The sequence below is a fragment of the Stegostoma tigrinum genome, chromosome 1 (assembly GCF_030684315.1).
Source record: "Stegostoma tigrinum isolate sSteTig4 chromosome 1, sSteTig4.hap1, whole genome shotgun sequence".
In the NCBI taxonomy this organism is placed as follows: domain Eukaryota; kingdom Metazoa; phylum Chordata; class Chondrichthyes; order Orectolobiformes; family Stegostomatidae; genus Stegostoma; species Stegostoma tigrinum.
Window position 1 is genome coordinate 114968831 of NC_081354.1, and position 20291 is coordinate 114989121.

The following is a 20291-nucleotide window of genomic DNA, read 5'->3' on the forward strand; positions in this document are numbered from 1 at the left end:
AATAGCCTGTCATACTTCCTGAACTGTTCTGACATAACAAGGTGAGGAGCTGGATGAACACAGCAGACCAGGCAGCATCAGAGGAGCAGGAAAGCTGACGTTTTGGGTCGGAAGGATCTAGACCTGAAACGTCAGCTTTCCTCCTCTGATGCTGCCTGGCCTGCTGAGTTCATCCAGCTCCACACCTTGTTATCTCAGACTCCAACATCAGCAGTTCCTACTACCTCTTCTGAAGTGTTCTGATGCCTTTCTGGTTTTAGTTATCCAGGATTGGATTTGCAAGGACTTGTGCCCAGGCAGAATTGTCTCTTGTGTCTGTCTTGGCTCATGCATTCCCAGCATACTTTGCTTTTCAGCCAATTTTGATGCCCTGTTTATTTCAGTTGCTGTGCCTGTATTTCTGGCCTGCCTTAATGATGTTTATTTCACTTGAGCAGTCACAGGCTGCTACATCTCTCCTCTTGAAAGAAAAAAAGCATTTGCAAGTATTGTTCACTGTAAAGCTACAAAGCTAAGATCGGCCCATCATGGGTTGGATGTGCTATAAAGGCAACCTATAGAAAAAGCCAAGATAATAAAATGTGAGGCTGGATGAACACAGCAGGCCAAGCAGCATCTCAGGAGCACAAAAGCTGACGTTTCGGGCCTAGACCCTCTCTGATGAAGGGTCTAGGCCCGAAACGTCAGCTTTTGTGCTCCTGAGATGCTGCTTGGCCTGCTGTGTTCATCCAGCCTCACATTTTATTATCTTGGAATTCTCCAGCATCTGCAGTTCCCATTATCTCTCCTATAGAAAAAGCCATTGTGAATACAGATCAGGTACTTAAATGAACATGCAAGTCAAGGTGGTAAAGCCCAGCATGTTGTAATTACACTGTGTTTACATGGTTACAAAGAGTAGTAAATAGTTGTCACCCTGTACATGACAATATTTCAGTACTCATAAGGGAATTCAATGTGGTAAACATAGTCTAGAATTAAAAAAAGCCTTAGCACTACAGGAAGAATTACATAAGTAAATCAAACAATTCGAATAGAATAGAATAGAACAGGCTTTATTGACACATGCATTCAAATGAGTGCAAAGTTTGTTAATTCTCAGTGCCCTGAGGTACAGGGTACCTAAGTACAGATACTTTAAGTGTCATTACAGCATATGTGCATAAAACAGAAAACACCCTGAGAGTTCCCTGTGTCTTATGGATCTCTAGCACAGGCATGTGCATTGCCCATGGCGATTGTTACAAGTTGTTAGGATCTCTGTTTTTTCCAACTCCTGATCTTAAGAGTTATCACAGTGACATACACTAGAGTAAATCTGATTGTGATGACAACCAAGATGGAAGAGGAGAAGGATCAACTCATGGATCTGAATATTTGTACTCCAGTTCTGAAAGTCATCCCACCAATTAGTAAACTTAATCCCATCTCTTCCATTCTGTGGCTTTTTGGTATGCTGTACCATATAAGTGAGAATTTGTTGGGCACTTGTTGAACACAGTGTGGAGTTGGAGGAACACAGCAGACCAGGCAGCATCAGAGGAGGAGGAAAGCTGATGTTTCAGGTCGGGACCTTTCTTCAGAAATGGGGGAGGGGAAGGGAGCTCTGAAATAAACAGAGAGAGGAGCAGTGCGGCTAGGGAAGGCAGGAGGCAGGCAGAGACAGTGGGTCAGCTGGGACAATCGAATTTGTGGACTTTGGGAAGGAGATAGAATCAGGCGGTGTAGGGTTGGGGAACGATGAGGTTGGAGGCTGTGAGCGGGAGGTCACCTGAGATGATGAGGTTATGGATGGTCTGGGAGATGATGTTTTGGTGTTCAGAGGTGGGGTCATGATTGAGGGGGCTGCAGGAGGAAGTGGCCTCCTCTACATTTGTAAGACCAAGTGGAGGCTTGGAGACTGCTTTGCAGAGCACCTACGCTTGGTTCGTGACAAACAACAACACCTTTCAGTCGCAAACCACTTCAACTCCCCCTCCCACTCCCTGGACGACATGTCCATCCTGGGCCTCCTCCTGTGTCACATTGACATCACCCAGAAGCTGGAGGAGCAGCACCTCATATTCCCCCTTGGAAGCCTACAACCTAATGGTCTCAGTGTGGACTTTACCAGTTTCAAAATCTCCCCATCCTGGCCTCATCCCATGACCAACCCTCCCTCTTATCCCCGTCTCCTTGACCTGTCTGTCTCCCCTCCCAGCTATCCACTTCTCCCACCTTATTGACAATCCCCATCACCGCCTACCTGCACACACTTATCACCACCCCACCTGCCCTTTTCCAGTGTGATCTGACTCCAGCATCAGCAGTTCTTACTATCTCTGGGCACTTGTTAATTGTGGTTGAGCCTCATTTAGCTCCTCTGGTGGGAGTTTTATCCCTGTGTCATATTTCTCAAAGAATTTCCAGAGGGAATCTCTCAGTTCATCAGTATTATTGGTGAGTGTCACTTGTCTCTGATGTATGTCAATTAGCCCTATTAAGCCTATATGTCCAGGAATGTGAAACAAAGGTGATATACATGGTGTTGCAGGTGGAATCCCCTGCTCTTCCTCTCATCTTTCCCCTCCTCCCACCTCAAGCTGCACCTCCACTTCCTACCTACTAACCTCATCCTGCCCCCTTGACCTGTCTGTCCACCCCGGACTGACTAATCCTCTCCCTACCTCCTCACCCATACTCTCCTCTCCACCTATCTTCTCCTCTATCCACCTGCAGTCTGCCTCCCCCTCTCTCCCTATTTATTTCAGAATCCTCTCCCTATCCCCCTTTTCTGAAGAAGGGTCTAGGAGCGAAATGTCAGCTTTTGTACTCCTAAGATGCTGCTTGGCCTGCTGTGTTCATCCAGCTTCACACTTTCTTATCTCAGATTCTCCAGCATCTGCAGTTCCCATTATCTCTAATCCCCATACTGATAGCTATGAAGTGAGGTTGTTACACAGTATTCTCCCCTCCCCCTGTATGAGACGCAGATGACATCAGTCCTCGGACTCTGAGATTCAACAGTGCAGTTTAAATCACTGTTTGTTTTACAACCACAGAGAGCGTGTTATTGGGATACCCAGGATACGGGCAGATGATGATATGGTCTGTTTGTTCACATTAACTTAAAGTGGTCCCTAATAATGTCGCTGTCCTACCACAGCATTCGGGAGGGTATCATGGCAACCCATCCAAATACCTGTTTTATAATTCCAATATTTTTGACTTCAAAGGAGCTCAACCCAACTTTGTCACTAGAGATAACTGGAATCCCTAGCACCAAGTCCAATGCCTTGCCAAAGGTGTTCTTGCAGTTGCCATTATACCACACCTTGGTGAGATGCCGCAACTGACAGCTAGAGATGTTCTTTAGAGTAGCAGAATCATTACCAATAAAACAACATCACTTAAAGCTCAGAAAAATAATTTCAAGAGGAGATCACGCTGACTCTTCAACCAGCGTACGCAATATTAATTTACCCAGGCACCTTAGTATGTGTCAGGAAAGGACTACACAGCAGGGTTCACACCTGGAACAAATATTTGAGCTGTTCATCGCTAATCCAGGATGGGACCTTCCCTCAGCTAAATAAAAACCGAAAGAACTGCAGATGTTGTAAATCAGGGACAAAAACAGAAATTGCTGGAAAAGCTCAGCAGGTCTGGCAGCATCTGTGAAAAAAAATCAGATTTAACATTTTGGGTCTAGTGACCCTTCTGAGGAAGGGTAGCATCAGAGAAACATTCAAACAATCTGCTTTGGAGAGCCTGAAAAATCCCAAACAATAGTTGCAATCCTAAAGTGGAGACCCTTTTAATAAGCCAGCTATCACCAACCCATGATGAAACATCTATGTAGTCCATTGATTGTATTACAATGTTTCGTAATACACATCCTGAATTGAACAGAAACAAACACCTCAACACAGCACAACCTCTTCGAACAAAAATTCTACAGTACGTGGTGAATGGAATACTATAATGACAGCCTCATAAGCGCAAGATACAAAATGCCAACACTACCTCATTCATGCACATTATGTTCACACAACAGTAGCAGCTTACAGATAATGTTGTTGTACAAAGGTACTTGAGATCATGGAGAATAACTTTTAAGTCACTGACCTCGAGCTTCAGGATTCAGGGATCTGAAAAACTAAAATATAAGCCACTTGCCCAGCCCAAAAGAACCCACTGAAATTTTTCTTTCAATTATGAAATTGGCACCTGTTGAAGACTGTCCATAGTATTTTCACTTCAGCAACAAGGGCTTGAAACCTAAAAATTAAGAACAATAATGCTCCCCACCCTGAGTAAACCCTTCTGAGATGGTTTGAATGGGAATGAGATGTAGAACCAGAGTATAGGTATATCCGAGTCTAAGCCACAACAGACTTGCAATTTAAGTGCTAAGCATGTTGTTTTTATCCTAAATACTTTTTAAATTTTCAGATGAGAATAAGCACCTTTGCATATCATCATAGAATCCATACAGTGTGGTAACAGGTCATTCAGCCCAGCAAGTCTACATCACCTCTCCAAAGAGGTTCCCAGCCAGACCCATTCCCTTACCTCTGCACTTCCCAAGTCTAACCCACATAACTTAAACGTCCCTGGGCACTATGGGCAATTTAGCATGGTCAATCCACCTAAGCTGCACAACATCAGACTGTGGGAGGAAACCGGAGCACCTGCAGCAAACCCATGTAGACATGGGGAGAATGTGCAAACTCCACACCGACAGTCACCCAAGGCTGGGATCAAACCCCGGTTCCTGGTGCTTTGAGACAGCAGTGCTAACTAGTGAGCCACTGTGCCCGTGAAGGGTCCAGGCCTGAAACATCAGCTTTCCTGCGCATCTGATGTTGCTTGACTTGCTGTGTTCCACACTGTGTAATCGTTGACTCCAGCATCTGCAGTTCTCACTATCTCCCTCTGAATAATTCATTAGACCAGCAAAGTTACAAATATACGGGAAGTATTTTAAGTTCATAAAGAATCGGTTAGTAAACAACAGATTTGTTAGGAGTGTAAAATTTAACCTTCACCTTTGTTGTCTTTGAATAAAATTGTGACCTGATTCACCGACTGCAGACTCATGCTGTGTAGTCCTTACCTGATACATACTAAGATGCCTGGGTAAATTAATATTGTGTACACTGGTTGAAGAGTCTGTGGGCTCTCCTCTTGAAATTATTTTTCTGAGCTTAAGTGATGTTGCTTTATTCTGCTACTATAAAGATGACATTTTTATTTTTCTTTATGTTGGATTGTGGAACAAAATTGGAAAAGGACCTCTTTAACTGAAGGACTGTGGAAGAATTTGCTGGATTTATAAAAGCAAGCTATTGGAACTCATAATGAGTTGTATTTATACTGTGGCTTTGTTTGAGCTGTGGACAAAGATGTTGAAACTGTGTGTGCGTTCGTGTGTGTGTGGACATGCCTGCGTACCTTTCCATGTGTGTAGAAGAATGACTCTAGAAAGTTGACATGCCAATCATGGTTAATGAGTTAAGAATAGCATCAAATTGAAAGAAAAACCGTACAATATGGCAAAGATTCCTGGTAAGCCAGAACACTGACAAAGATTTATAGATCAACAAATGACAACCAAAACAAAGGTAAAATTTCAAGTAGTATCAAGATCCAGACAGCAAGAGCTTCTTTAAATATATAAAAAGGAAGACAGAGGCTAAAGTTAATGGGGCCCCTTAGACAACAATGCTGGAGAAATAATAGGAAACCAGGAAATGGCAGGAGTTTAATGAATATTTTGCACGTGTCTTCATAGTAAAAAACTCTAATAGCATTCCAAAATTACAAAACAATCAAGGCCAAAAGGAGGAGAGGAAACAAAATAATAATGATCATGAGAGAAAAAGTGTTCAGGAAACTAATACAGCCAAGGACTGATAAGTCCCTTGTACCTGATGGAATGTGTGTGGTCTCAACAGAGAGGCTGTGGTTGATTGCTGAAGATGAACTATGTGGCTGAATGAGGCTTTGAATTCTGGCTTCAATGAAAAACAGCTTAGTCTTTGAGATGATGTCCACAGTTTAAATACAAATCTTCCTTCTTAAAGCAAGTTTTATACTGAGAAAAAAAATCTCATCAAGGTAAGTTGAGGCATATCTGGGCTGGGGGATTTTTGAGCTAATATTTGACATTGTTGCTTAGATGAAATGAGGTGAACTTTTCTTCCTTGCCCAAACATTTCAAATATCAGATCAGCAATCTCCTACATATACGTATTCCAGTGCCTTCGCCTATTCTGTGTAGAAAACATTCTGGACTTTAAGGTGGTGATCCTGGCCTCCATTTGTAAGATTGGGGCACCACCATTTTTGGTGGTTTGGAAACATGACTTTGGGAACTGAGACAATTACTTCTGCATGTGGCAGAGTAGGGATTTCAGAGCAGAACTGGGATTAGATAATGATCACAGAACCTTAAAGTAAGAACCTAAACAGGAGCAGGAGTAGACCATTCAACCTCCCAAGTCTGGCCTGCCATTCAACAAGATCATGTCTGATCTCCTCCAGGCCACAACCCTTGATCTTACAAAAATCCATCTACCTCCTCGAACTGTTTAGAGTCATATAGTCAGAACAAAAACAGATGTGCCGATCAGATTTCCTAGTGATCTACAGTCCACAACTCTGTGGGGTAAAGAATTCCTTCTTCGACCTTATAATCAACTTAACCCTTGTGACTTTAGGAACGCTTGGTCTGTCAGACAGTATATTCTGGTGGGCACAGAGCAGGGGGAAGCTGTGCCAACCGCGCGGAGAGTTGGGTGGGTGGGGACGGATATTGTGATCGCCGCTCGCACGCTCACGAAAAGATACAACCAGTCAGAGGCAGGATAACTCCCCGGCTCTTTGTCTTGGTGGATGTGTTGCCTAGAAATAAGGAGCATGAGGCCTCCTTGGAGGACAATCAAAATCAAGGGAAAATCCCTGAAAATAAAGGACAGTTGGTCCTCAGTTTCCCTGTCACGAAATCATGTTGACTTGAGAAGCCAAGGTCAAGTGAACAGGCCTTCTTTGAAATCATCGACACAGTTACACTGCCTTCACCACACATCACACTGAAGTTACTTTCTGCAGTTTTGTTGAAATATTTGACTTTGCCGGGCGGTCAGAATTGATCACGATCTATTTACCCGGAAGCGGAAGTGGCAGCGGTAGCGGACCCGTTCTTGCTCAGGTTGGTGGTGGTTGTTGTTGTCGTCCTGCGTGTGCGTCACTTCCGGCCCCATCTCTATGGTTTCGGTAACGGCTGCGGCGGCGCTCGCGGCGGGTTGGTTTGGCGGGAGAGCGCGCTCGAGCCCGCGGGGCGCGGGGCGACGATCCGTTACTGAGCCCGACCTTTCCCCCTTCCCAGAGCCAGGGAGCCGCTTCCCCGTGAGAGGTGGGTGAGGAGCGAGCGGACTGCGAGCTGGGCCGGCGGGGAGTGGGGAAGGGTTTATGCTCCTGCAGCTGCCGCTCCCGGTGCGGATCGCCTCGTCGTTTCAAGGCCTCCGCTTCGCCCTGGGGCTCCCCGTTGCCCGCGGTGAGGGGCCCGCCGACCTGCCGCAATTCCCACCACCCCGATTGATCTACATTGGACAACTCGTGGACATAAATTCTTAGCTCTTTCCCACCCCCCCACACCTTGCTGTTTCAAAATTTTTATCCCGGTTTTGAAGATCGAGTTCCACGGTTTGCTTTATCTTTCGGGTGGCAAGTTGGCTGTTTCAACAGGGAAGGAGACGCAAGGTGAGTTGTTGTTATTCGGAATCTCGTGTTTCTGTTTCTTCAGCTGCCAAACTTGCAAAAAATAACACATTAAGTTGCTTGTTTCTAGTTAGTTGGTTGTACATTTTTTTATCCAACGGGATCCCTGCATGAGCAGATTCTGCGATGGAAATGAAGAGAATGATCGTACCTTTAACTATGTCAGGATGCCTTGAAGCACATGAGTATCAATCAAAGTATTCAGAGCTTGTTATTCAGGCAGGTTGGCAGTCAATTTACAAACTCTAAAGTCTGATAAACAGTAGCGTGGTAAACTAACAAATACCCATGTAGTGTATAAACTCAAAGCATTAATGCTCTTTTCCCTCTATGGAAGGTCCCAAACCTGCTGTGTTTCTCCAATAATTTCTGTTTTTGTTTGTAAGACGTTTTTGCTGGTGAATGAGAAGTGAACTTTTCTTTTGCATAATAAGTGCATTGTAATATATTATGCCTACCTGATAGGGATACAAAGCCACAGTTTAATTCCTATGAGAAGGCACCCTTCCTTTTCTTGTGCTAGATTTGGTCCCGAAGTCTGGATTGGACTTCAGCATATAGCCTTCTGATTCAGGTGAGGGTGCAGCAATTTAGCCACAGTTGAAGCCAATAGAGGAGGCATTAAATGGTGTACTGTGTTACAGGGCATTTTTGATTAAATGTTTCTTACTTAAGTGACAAAATAGACAGTTTGATCTTTATGCTGCAGCTGTACAAAACTCTGGTGCGGCTGCACTTGGAGTACTGTGTACAGTTCTGGTCACCGCATTTATAAGAAGGATGTGGAAGCTTTGCAAAGGGTGCAGAGGAGATTTACTAGGATGTTGCCGGTATGGAGGGAAGGTCTTACGAGGAAAGACTGAGGGACTTGAGGCTGTTTTCATTAGTGAGAAGAAGGTTGAGAGGTGACTTAATTGAGACATATAAGATAATCAGAGGGTTAGATAGGGTGGATAGGTTTCCTAGGATGGTGATGGCGAGCACGAGGGGGCATAGCTTTAAATTGAGGGGTGAAAGATATAGGACAGATGTCAGAGGTGGTTTCTTTACTCAGAGCGTAGTAAGAGAATGGAAAGCTTTGCCTGCAACGGTAGTAGATTCGCCAACTTTAGGTACATTTAAGTCGTCATTGGATAAGCATATGGACGTACATGGAATAGTGTAGGTTAGATGGGCTTGAGATCGGTATGACAGGTCGGCACAACTTCGAGTGCCGAAGGGTCTGTACTGTGCTGTAATGTTCTATGTTCAAACATTGCACTAAAAAGTATGCCAACTCTCTTGTTTCTAGTAATTGAAGATGGCAACTGGTGGTGATCCTTTGTTCGAGGAAAGTATTGAAGATCACAACTGTGCTGTGAATAACGGAAGTCTGGATGATCAGCTTAATAACCGGGTAACACAGAATTATTCCAGTCGAATTAAAGTTCCAAGAAATTATGTTACTATTGAATTGGTGATATCACCAGGATGATGTATTATGGTAGAAATTCATTGTTGGGAATTTTTTTCTTGAGTGTGAAGTACAGGCAAATTTGTCAAAAGTCAAATATAAGGCAGCCTGCTTTTGACATAATCAGTTTGTTTATTCCATTTTCTTCCTTTGTGATTTCAAAACACTGGCAAAACTGGTGAACAGATAGTAGGGAGCCATTGGAATTACTGATGCTCTAGAGACAAATTGACTGGATAACTTTGTGATATTCTTATGTGATTTATCAAAATATTAATATTTGTTTTGAACAAGTGGCATATATGTTTTTAAAATTTCACTGGTGTGATGTGGCCAAGTCTGGCTAAGTAAGCATTTAATGGTCACCCCGAGTTGCCCTGCAGAAGGTGATGGTGAACTGCTGCCTTGAATCACTGCAGTCCTTTTGGTTGAGGTGATATCTACTATGCTGCTGTAGGATTTTGACCCAGCAACAAGAATGAGAAATTTTCAAGTCAGGACGGGGAGTGTCTTGGAAAGGAACTTGCAGGTGATGGTATTCTCATGTGTTTGTGCCTTTGTCCTTCTAGGTAGTAGTGTTTGTGGGTTTGAAAGGTACTGTTTAAGGTGATATTGTGAATTTCTACAGTGCATCTTGAAGAAGGTACCTGCTGTTACTGAGCTTTATTCGTGCATGTGTTGTGAAACAAAGTTGTTTTTTTCCTGGTTGATGTTGAGCTTCTTAAATGTTGTTGGAGCTGCATCTATCCAGGCAAATGGGTAGTATTCTTTCTATCACATTTCTGACCTGTATCTTGTAGATGATGGACAGGTTTTGGGATTTAGGAGGTGGGTTTCTCACTGCAGGATCCCCAGCCTTTGAACCCCTCTTGCTGCTACAGTAGCTCACTGACATCGCAATTGTAGGTCAGATCTCAATAACGTGACAGAATACAGGAAGGAGAGAGAGTGCTTGCTGGCGTGGTGTAAAGATAAGTCTCTCCCTCAAAGCCAGCAAAACAAAAGAGCTGGTCATTGACTTAAGGGAGCAAGATGCAGGGCTCACCCCTGTCAAGATCAGTGGTGCTAAGGTGGAGATGGTTGAGGCTGTCAAGTTCCTTGGAGTGATGATCACCAACAATCTGTCCTGGTTCACCAATTTTCATAGATGCACCATCGAAAGCGTTCTATCTGGATGCATCACAACTGGGTATGGCAGTTGCTGTTCCCAGGACTGTAAGAAACTAGCGAGAGTCGTGAACACAGCCCAGTCTATCATGCAAGATAACCTTCCATCCATTGACTCCATCTATACTTCTCCGTGCCTTGGGAAGGTTTCCAACACAATCAAAGACTCTCCCATCACGGTTATAGTGTCTTCCAACCTCTTCCATCGGGCAGATGATACAAAAGCTTAAACACGTGTACCAATCGTTTCAAGAACAGCTTCTTCCCCACTGTTGTTAAGTTTAACATTGATCTCACTCTTTGTGCCCCTTCTCTGCAATGGTAACATTGTATTCCTCACTCTGTTGTATTACTCAAATACACTTTGTATTGTATGATCTGCCTATACTGCACGCAAAACAAAGCTTTTCACAGTATCTAGGTACATACGACAATAATAAATCAAATCAGATCACGTTTTAACGTGACTAATTCACTTCAGTTTCTGGTTAGTGGTAACCTCCAGGATGTCGGTAGTGGGCGATTCATTGATGATCAAGCACGTATATTTAATGGGACAATGGTTAGATTTTCTCATGTTGGAGATGGTCATTGCTTGGTGCTCATGTATTATAATATTCGTGACACTCTAGTTAGCCCAAACTTGGATGTGTTTAGTTAGGTTTTGCTGTGTTTGAGCATCGGCTGCTTCAGTAACTGAGGATTCACAAATGTGCTGAATGATGTGCAATCATCAGCGACTTTCCCCACTTCTGACCTTATGATGGAGGGAAGATTATGGGTCAATCAACTGAAGACAGTTCGGCCTAGGACACTACCCTGAGGAAAAATCCTGCAGAGGTGTCCTGGAGCTGAGATTCTGACATCCAACAACTATGTGTCATCCTTTTATGCCAGATGTGTGAAGTAGTTTTATGATCTAATTATAGATATTTCTGTAGTCATTGTGACTTTTTTTCAGTCTGACAGAGGCTAATGGAAATTTTTGTCATTGTTCACCCTTTATAAACTTCTCAAAGTTAGCTGTTGAATGTTACAATTTCACTTTACAGGGTCAGAGATTGATTTTTTTTTTTCCCCCACCGCCACTTGACTCTGGGAAATAGCTGTAGTTCAAAGAAAATCATTTTAGTTTCAAATTGGAAGTTTGAGGAAGTTTTGACCAAGACTGGATGTGTAAGTAGTTATTGCTGAGGAAAGATGGTTGTTTGGGACTGGTGAGAAAGTGTTTACCTTAATGAGGGTAATTTGGGTTAAAAATTTCAGACCAGATGCTTTTGGTTAAAACCCTAAAAGGTTGTTTGAATCTGTGAAAGTCTAACCTTAGTTGTGCAAAGACTTCAGGGAGAGGTTATCAGATTCCCAAAACAGGTAATTGAAGCCACAGATCAGTCAAATCCTTATAGACAAGGGGATTCACTCTGGCGTTTGGGGTACACTAATGTATTGTTTGATTTGTATTTTTACTGTATGTTTTGAAGTTTTTAAATGTGTTGTTTGGTTTATTTATCTTCAATTATAGTGATTTGCCTGCAATGTTGTGTGCTTGTTTCAATTAAAACAACATACAAAACCCGGTCAGATCAAATTACAGCAATATACAACTTGCATTTTTTTTTCATGTCTGGTATATTTTGACAAATGGATAGTGAGCAGTTTCCAGGAACATCTATATTCTCTTAAACAAAATAAGGCTTGTTCATGATGTCGTATGATATCTCAGTTTATATTGTACTTTTTCTTTCAATTGTTCTTTCCTGTTACATTTTTGTCTCTGATCAACTGTTGAGTTCATTTTCAACAATGTAGTGCCAGTTTGTATTGATCAGCTATGTAAATGAACAATGGTTATGGTGATATGCGTGCAGTTGTTAGCATCTTGTTGATGAATAGAAATAATGACACAATTTGCAATTAACTTGAGGTGTCAATTCATTTATTCCCGAACTTGAGCGAGTACAGAAAATAACTGGAATTCTTTCGACATAACCGTTTCTTCAGCTTACCAAATCTCTGTGTATCTGTACAGCCCTTTTCAGTGAGATTCTTCATTCGAGAGTTTTGGAAACTGGGGAAGAATTTTAAAAAATAGAACCTCCTAGATACCAGACTGCGTTACCCTATGGTGCCATGTGGTAGTGAATGAAGACTTCAGAAATTGAAGGGTGAAATGGGTTAACACATGGCTGGAGAAATTGTACAGTCAGGAAAGTGTTCAAATTCTTAAGGTCTTGTTAAAATTCTGAACTGGAATTGACCAATGCAAGGCTTCATCTTTCAAAATTTGGTCTTGCAAGAATGTATAGCTCTCATTACTGGGGAAAGTTTAAACTACTTCCTGTGGAATGGGCAGTACTTTGCAACATTGGCTAATGCTGACAGAGATGAGAAGCTCAGGAACAGGAGCAATTATATAAACATAGAGGGAGGTCTCGGTTGGTTTTCAGGAAAGTGTCGTCCTGCGCAAGCTGGTTGCAGTTGAACCTTTCTATTCCGGCCTGTTTTGCACGTACTCTGGCTGAGCAATCAAGAGTGATCTGGGATAGTTGGAACCGCAGATGCTGGAGAATCTGAGATAACAAGGTGTAGAGCTGGATGCGCACAGCAGGCCAAGCAGCATCAGAGGAGCAGGAAGGCTGACGTTTTGGGCCTAGACCCTTCTTCAGAAAACTTCAGAAGTGCAGAACTTCAGAAAGAGTGATCAGGAGCAGTTTCTGTCATAGAAGCTGTCATTGTTTGAAAATAAGAGCTACTTCATTCAAGTCAAAGATAAAGAAACACTTTTGCTCAGACGGATAAAGGACGTTGGAATTTCCTTCATCAAAAGGCAGTGGAAACAACAGCTTTAAATACTTTTAAGCTGGTGGTAGATAAATTCTTGATGATCAAGGAGCCAGAATATTTATGGAGATATGTGGCAGTGTAGAGTTGAATTTGAAGTCAGATCAGCCATTAAGAGCGAGTGGCTTATTCTTGTTCCTTGTTTGTATGAATGAACGTATGCAAGCATAATTTGTGTAGTGAAGCTCAGTGATTGAATTTGAGTGATTCTGGATTGAAGATGGTGCAGATTGTTAAGTTTCTTTTCCCTGGGTAATTCAAATGAGTTATCTCCATACCTGTAGTAATTTGTTGGAGGAGGGAGGTTGTACTTCAGCAAGGATGATGGAGGACAAGGATGCTGTGATGTTAAAGACTTGTTTGACACCTCTTTCCCCCTCAAAAAAAAGCAAGTCTGCACAAGGTTGGGTTTGTGGTGGTGTCTTTGCTAGGGGTTACAGCTTGCATGCCATCATGGAGTTGCTGGAACATTGTGACAAATTTCTGAAGGCAGCCAACTTTGAGTCTACATGTTGGACTGTCTAAGGCTTTGGTAAGGTTGAGTAATGTGTACATATTAATGCTGTTGTGTGCATTTTTCTTGTTGTGCAGTGGAGCACATGTTTTTGGTGCTCCTCCATATGAAAATTATACCACCTCTTTTTGGCTAGAACATAGAACATAGTACAGCACAGAACAGGCCCTTCAGCCCACGATGTTGTGCCGACCATTGATCCTCATGTATGCACCCTCAAATTTCTATGATCATATGCATGTCCAGCAGTCTCTTAAATGTCCCCAATGACCTTGCTTCCACAACTGCTGCTGGCAACGCATTCCATGCTCTCTCAACTCTGTGTAAAGAACCCGCCTCTGACATCCCTTCTATACTTTCCTCCAACCAGCTTAAAACTATGACCCCTCTTGTTAGCCTTTTCTGCCCTGGGAAATAGTCTCTGGCTATGCCTCTCATTATCTTGTGTACCTCAATTAGATCCCCTCTCCTCCTCCTTTTCTCCAATGAAAAGAGTCCGAGCTCAGTCAACCTCTCTTCATAAGATAAGCCCCTCCAGTCCAGGCAGCATCCTGGTAAACCACCTCTGAACCCTCTCCAGAGCATCCACATCTTTCCTATAATAGGGCGACCAGAACTGGACGCAGTATTCCAAGTGCGGTCTAACCAAAGTTTTATAGAGCTGCAACAAGATCTCACGACTCTTCAACTCAATCCCCCTGTTGATGAAAGCCAAAACACCATATGCTTTCTTAACAACCCTGTCTACTTGGGTGGCCATTTTAAGGGATCTATGTATCTGCACGCCAAGATCCCTCTGTTCCTCCACACTGCCAAGAATCCTATCCTTAATCCTGTACTCAGCTTTCAAATTCAACCTTCCAAAATGCATCACCTCGCATTTATCCAGGTTGAACTCCATCTGCCACCTCTCAGCCCATCTCTGCATCCTGTCAATGTCCCGCTGCAGCCTACAACAGCCTTCTATACTACTTGGGTAGATAAATGAGAAGAACCCTTGCAATAATTTCCCTGCTTCTGACAAAAAGAAGACTCCAATTTGGCGTAATTAGGGCATTCAGTCAAAAAGACAAATCTCTATTATAGAGTTTTTCAGAATGTTTTCTCAGTCAACATTGACTGCCTTCCTAAACTTGATGACGACGTTCCCTGTATATGGCTTTCACTGGGTTAAGTCATTAAGTACTTGGGCCATAGATCATTTTCATAGCACTGAAGAAAACCACACATCTTATTGAGAATCTGTGTGTCCTCTTTGTACTCCTCAATTTGTTCTCTTTGTGGTGAGTTTTATGCTGTACCTTCATCCTCTCGATGGACTGCTGCTATGGAGTGTAGTGAGATTTCAATTTGCAGAAGTATTGCATTTAGTTTTGACTAGATCCTGTACCTCTTAGTTGTTTTCATCAAACCAGACATAATGTTTCTTGGTAGAGAGACCAAGGATATCTTTGCATTTGCTTGATACCTCCAAACTTGATGATTCCAATGCATGCTTACCAGATCTCCACATTAAATGTATCATAAACTTTAGGCCATTCAAATCTTTTCAATTAATGCCTTAACTCTCATGAAAACCTGTTCACCCTCATCCCTGTCCCCATACAAATAAGGGACAAGAATAACCACTTGCTTCTGCGGTCTCCGTCATTTGAGAAGATTATGACTGATTTGATTGTAGCCTCAACTCCACTTTCCTGCCAAACCACATAATCTTTGACTCCCTTGTGAATCAAGGTCTGTCTATTTGTGCTTTAGAAGTATTGCGTGACCCAATCTTCCACCTCTTTCTGAGGGAGAGCGTTCCACATACTACAACCATTTGAGAGAAAAAAGAATCTCAGGAATTAACTCTAGTGATAATGGGCACATGGTTGCAAGTTTCCAAGAATCTTCAGATAGGAGCATAAGAATAGCCCCATTGAGCATGCCCCACCATTTACTACAATTGTGGATAATTGAACACTTGAACGTCTTTTAGCTCCCATCCAATAACCCTGTACTCCATTCATAGTTGGAATTCTATCAATTTCTTCCCTCAACTTATTGAAACACTGAGCTTCCACAGTTATTTGCCATAGAGAATACTACAGGTTCACAACCCACTGAAAAAAGAATAAAATCAAATCTTGGACCTAAATGCATCCCCCTTAGTTTTAAATTGTATGCTCTTTTTCTTGACTGTCTGACTGGTTGAAGCATCTTACTTGCATCTGCCCAATATTGCCCTTCAAATATTTTGTAGGTTTTAATGGGAAACCTTCTCATTATTCAAATTTCTATAGAATATAGGCTGTTCGTCTAGACAGTCTACTTGAACCCTCCACCCCGCAACCTCCCCTGCCACCAGCCCCATTAAATCCCATGAACAAGTGTGGTGAAGCTTTGTTTCAGTCCCTCTGTGACAATATCTTTGCTGAAGAAGGGGACCAAAATTGTGCACGTTACTCCAGGTATGGTCTCACCAAGCTCATACAATGGTAGCAAATCTTCACTATCCCTGCATCCTGTACTCAAATCGTTTTGCAATAAAGGCTAACATTTTGCTACTGGCTTGTTGCCTTTGCAAGTTAATCTTGTTGATTTATCAGCAAGGACACGTGGGTCCCTTTGTACATCTTCACTTTACAACCTCTTACCATTTCTAAATACTGTGAACAATCTGTTCCTCTGCCCAAAGTGGATTACTTCACATTTTATTCCAACTGTCATGTTCTTGGCCATTCAGTAAGCCAGTCCAAATCCTTCTCAAGCCACATTAGATTTTTTCAGTGGCAAATGTTGAGCTTACTGGTCTATTGTTAGCTTTTTTTGGGTCCCTTTTGTAATTTGACAAAACTGCCAGTGCCAATTTTAAGGACTCGTGGAAGAAGACTACCGATGCATTCACTATCTGTGCGGCTGCTTGCTTTAATATAGTCATGCAACATGGAAACAGACCCTTTGTTCCGATCAGCCCATGCTGCTCATAATTCCAAAGTAAACTACTCCCACCTGCTTGCAGTTGGCCCATATCTCTCCAAATATTTCTTTCTCATGTATTTATCGAAATGTCTTTTAAATGTTGTAAAGGTACCCACATCCATCATTTCATTCCACACATGAACAACGCAGTGTAAAAATAAAACATAAAAAAAACCCCATGTCTTTTTAAATTTTTCTACTCTCACCTTAAACATGCGTTCCCTATCCTGAAATCTCCCACCAAAGGGAAAAGACACCAACCATTCACCTCATTTATACCCGTGACTATTTTAAAAGCCCATATAAGGTCACCCTCAACCTCCAATGCCCTCGTCACTGAGTGCTCACGAGACCTCACCACCAGATACTGCACTGGCCTAAACTTGACTCCACCATTGCTGTGGGTCTGCTTCGGGTCCGCCTCACCAGTGCTGCTAATGCAGTTGGGCCTCGTTCTAGGCCCACACAACTGTGTTACCTCCATGAATCTACGCTGGCTGCAGATGCTGCTGGGAACCCAAACTCACTTTTGTCACATCAGCCATGAGTTGGTGTTAGAACTACCTCATTGATTGAGAAGCCATTGGGAATCCAAAGTTGCCTTTAATGCTTTTACCATCAGTCCGTGCAGAGCCCACTTGAGTTTGTGCTGGGCTAACTTGCTGCAGATGACGCAGTTGCCACTACTGCGACCTCTTCAACAAGAACCAAGTAAAATAAAAGAGCAAAAAAAAAACGAAGAGGAAAATTGGGGGGAGAAACAAAATAAACAAAAGGAAAAACAGACAATCCAAGGGTCAGAAGCCCTACTCCATTGCCATCTTTGTGGAAGTTTTTTGGTGAATAGGCAACAGCAAGTATTTTAAAAAAAACACATGGATGACCTTAACAACCGTTCATTCCAGGTGACACAAAAATAAAACCAGAAAGGTAGCCTAGCTATGGCTAAGAAAGGGAAATGAGGCATAATATTTGATCCAAGGAATACAAATTTGCCAAAAATAGTGACAATACCTGAGTATTGGGAGCAGCTAAGATTTCAGCACTGGAGGACAAAGGGATTGATTAAGAGAAGGAAAATAAATTATGACTGTAAGCTTATAGGGAAAAGCATTGAATTTAAAAGCTCCTGTAGGTGAAGAGAAAAAGATGAGTGAAGACAAACATCGGTTCCTTCAAACAGAAACGGGAGAAGTTACAGGCCTGCTCACTTCTTGACCACTGGCCCAAACACTTACAAAAGCATTGAAGTCGAGAAGGGAAGTGAAGGCAACTGCCAATGTTCTCTCTAAGCCTTAGAGTGCTGTCAAGAGTCCATGCATGCTGATCAGCTTCCTGAAACTTTGCAGTTGTAAACTCTGGTTCTGAATGTTGCTGCCGTGCATGGTCCTCTGAGGTCTGTGCAGAAGAAAAAATATTACTGGAACATTGGTGATTGCCCTTGACATTTCAGCCTTTCTCTGTATGTGGCATCAAGGACCCTTAGCCGCACTGGTGTCAATCTCAATCGGAGGATAGTTTGATACCAGAGTCACACCTAGCACAAAGGCAGATAATGATTGGCATTCAATCACCTCAGTTGCAGATATACTCTGCAAAACATAGGCATTGACAAGTTGGACCAAAAGGCCTGTTTCTGTACTGTATGACTGTAAGGCATGAAAAGTGGTAGAGTTGTGGGTATTGAGTGAGGATGTCAAAAAATACAGCAGGATAGAGTTGGAAAGTTGGGTGGAGAAATGGCAGATGGATTTTACTCTGGACAACTCCGAAGTGATGCAGTTTGGGAGGTCAAATGGAAGAGGAAATTACACGGTAACTGGCAGGATCCTTAGGAGCATTGATATCGGGGCGGATCTTGGGGTGCAACTCCATACCTCCCTGAATATGGCAATGTAAATGGATTTATGTTAAAGGTGGTGTATGGCATGCTTGCCTTTATTGATCAGACCATTGAATATAAAAGTAGGCAAGTCATGTTGAAGCTGTATAAAACTTTAATTAGGCCATATTTGGAGTATTTTGTGCTGTTCTGGTCACTGTCCTGGAGGAAGAATATGTAAGCTTTGGAGAGGATGCTAAAGAGGTTTACAAAGATGTTAACAAAGTTTGGAGCTGGATGAACACAGCAGGCCAAGCAGCATCTCAGGAGAACAAAAGCTGACGTTTCGGGCCTAGATCCTTCATCAGAGAGGGGGATGGGGAGAGGGTGCTGAAATAAATAGGGAGAGAGGGGGAGGCGGACCGAAGGTGGAGAAGAGCATAGGTAGGGAGGGGATAGGTCAGTCCAGGGAGGATGGACAGGTCAAGGAGGCAGGATGAGGTTGGTAGGTAGGAAATGGAGGTGCGGCTTGAGGTGAGAAGAGGGGATAGGTGAGAGGAAGAACGGGTTACAGAGGTGGGGACAAGCTGGGCTGGTTTTGGGATGCAGTGGGGGGAGGGGATGAGCAGCGCTGGTTTTGGGATGCGGTACGGGAAGGGGAGATTTTGAAGCTTGTGAAGTCCACATTGATACCATTGGGCTGCAGGGTTCCCAGGCGGAATATGAGTTGCTGTTCCTGCAACCTTCGGGTGGCATCATTGTGGCACTGCAGGAAGCCCATGATGGGCATGTCATCTGAGGAATGGGAGGAGTTAAAATGGTTCGCGACTGGGAGGTGCAGTTGTTTGTTGCGAAGCGAGCGGAGGTGTTCTGCAAAGCGGTCCCCAAGCCTCCGCTTGGTTTCCCCAATGTAGAGGAAGCCACACCGAGTACAGTGAATACAGTATACCATATTTGCAGATGTGCAGGTGAACATCTGTCTGCTTAATATGGAAAGTCATCTTGGGGCCTAGGATGGGGGTGAGGGAAGTGGTGTGGGGGCAAGTGTAGCACTTCCTGCGGTTGCAGGGGAAGGTGCCGGGTGTGGTGGGGTTGGAGGGGAGTGTGGAGTGGACAAGGGAGTCACGGAGAGAGTGGTCTCTCCGGAAAGCAGACAAGGGTGGGGATGGAAAAATATCTTGTGTGGTGGGGTCAGATTGTAGATGGTGGAAGTGTCGGAGGATGATGCATTGTATCCGGAGGTTGGTGGGGTGGTATGTGAGGACGAGGGGGATCCTCTTAGGGCGGTTGTTGCGGGGGTAGGGTGTGAGGGATGTGTTGCGGGAAATGCGGGAGATGCGGTGAAGGGTGTTCTTGACCACTGCTGGGGCAAAGTTGTGGTCCTTGAAGATCGTGGACATCTGGGATGTGCGGGAGTGGAATGCCTCATCCTGGGAGCAGATGCGGCGGAGGCGGAGGAATTGGGAATAGAGGATGGAGGTTTTGCGGGAGGGTGGGTGGGAGGAGGTGTATTCTAGGTAGCTGTGGGAGTCAGTGGACTTGAAATGGACGTCCATTTCCAGCTGGTTACCCGAGATGGAGACTGAGATGTCCAGGAAGGTGAGGGATGTGTTGGAGATGGTCCAGGTGAACTTGAGGTTGGGGTGGAAGGTGTTGGTCAAGTGGATGAACTGTTCGAGCTCCTTTTGGGAGCAAGAGGCTGCGCTGATACAGTCATCAATGTAACAGAGGAAGAGGTGGGGTTTGGGGCCTGTGTAGGTGCGAAA

The 20291-nt window shown here is 43.5% G+C and overlaps 1 protein-coding gene across 7 annotated transcripts in view; it reads left to right on the forward strand.

Annotated features, from left to right (window-relative positions):
- Window positions 1-7219: 7219 nt before the first annotated feature.
- Window positions 7220-20291, forward strand: part of pcm1 (pericentriolar material 1) — a 173252-nt gene continuing 160180 nt past the window's right edge. For 5 of the 7 annotated variants that reach the window (XM_059648026.1, XM_059648031.1, XM_059648033.1 and 2 more), the window contains exons 1-2: window positions 7418-7746; window positions 9056-9160. In XM_059648026.1, coding sequence (XP_059504009.1) covers window positions 9065-9160 — 96 coding nt within the window. In that variant the 5' untranslated portion in view covers window positions 7418-7746; window positions 9056-9064. The other 2 variants (XM_059648029.1, XM_059648039.1) reach the window with 2 other exon arrangements.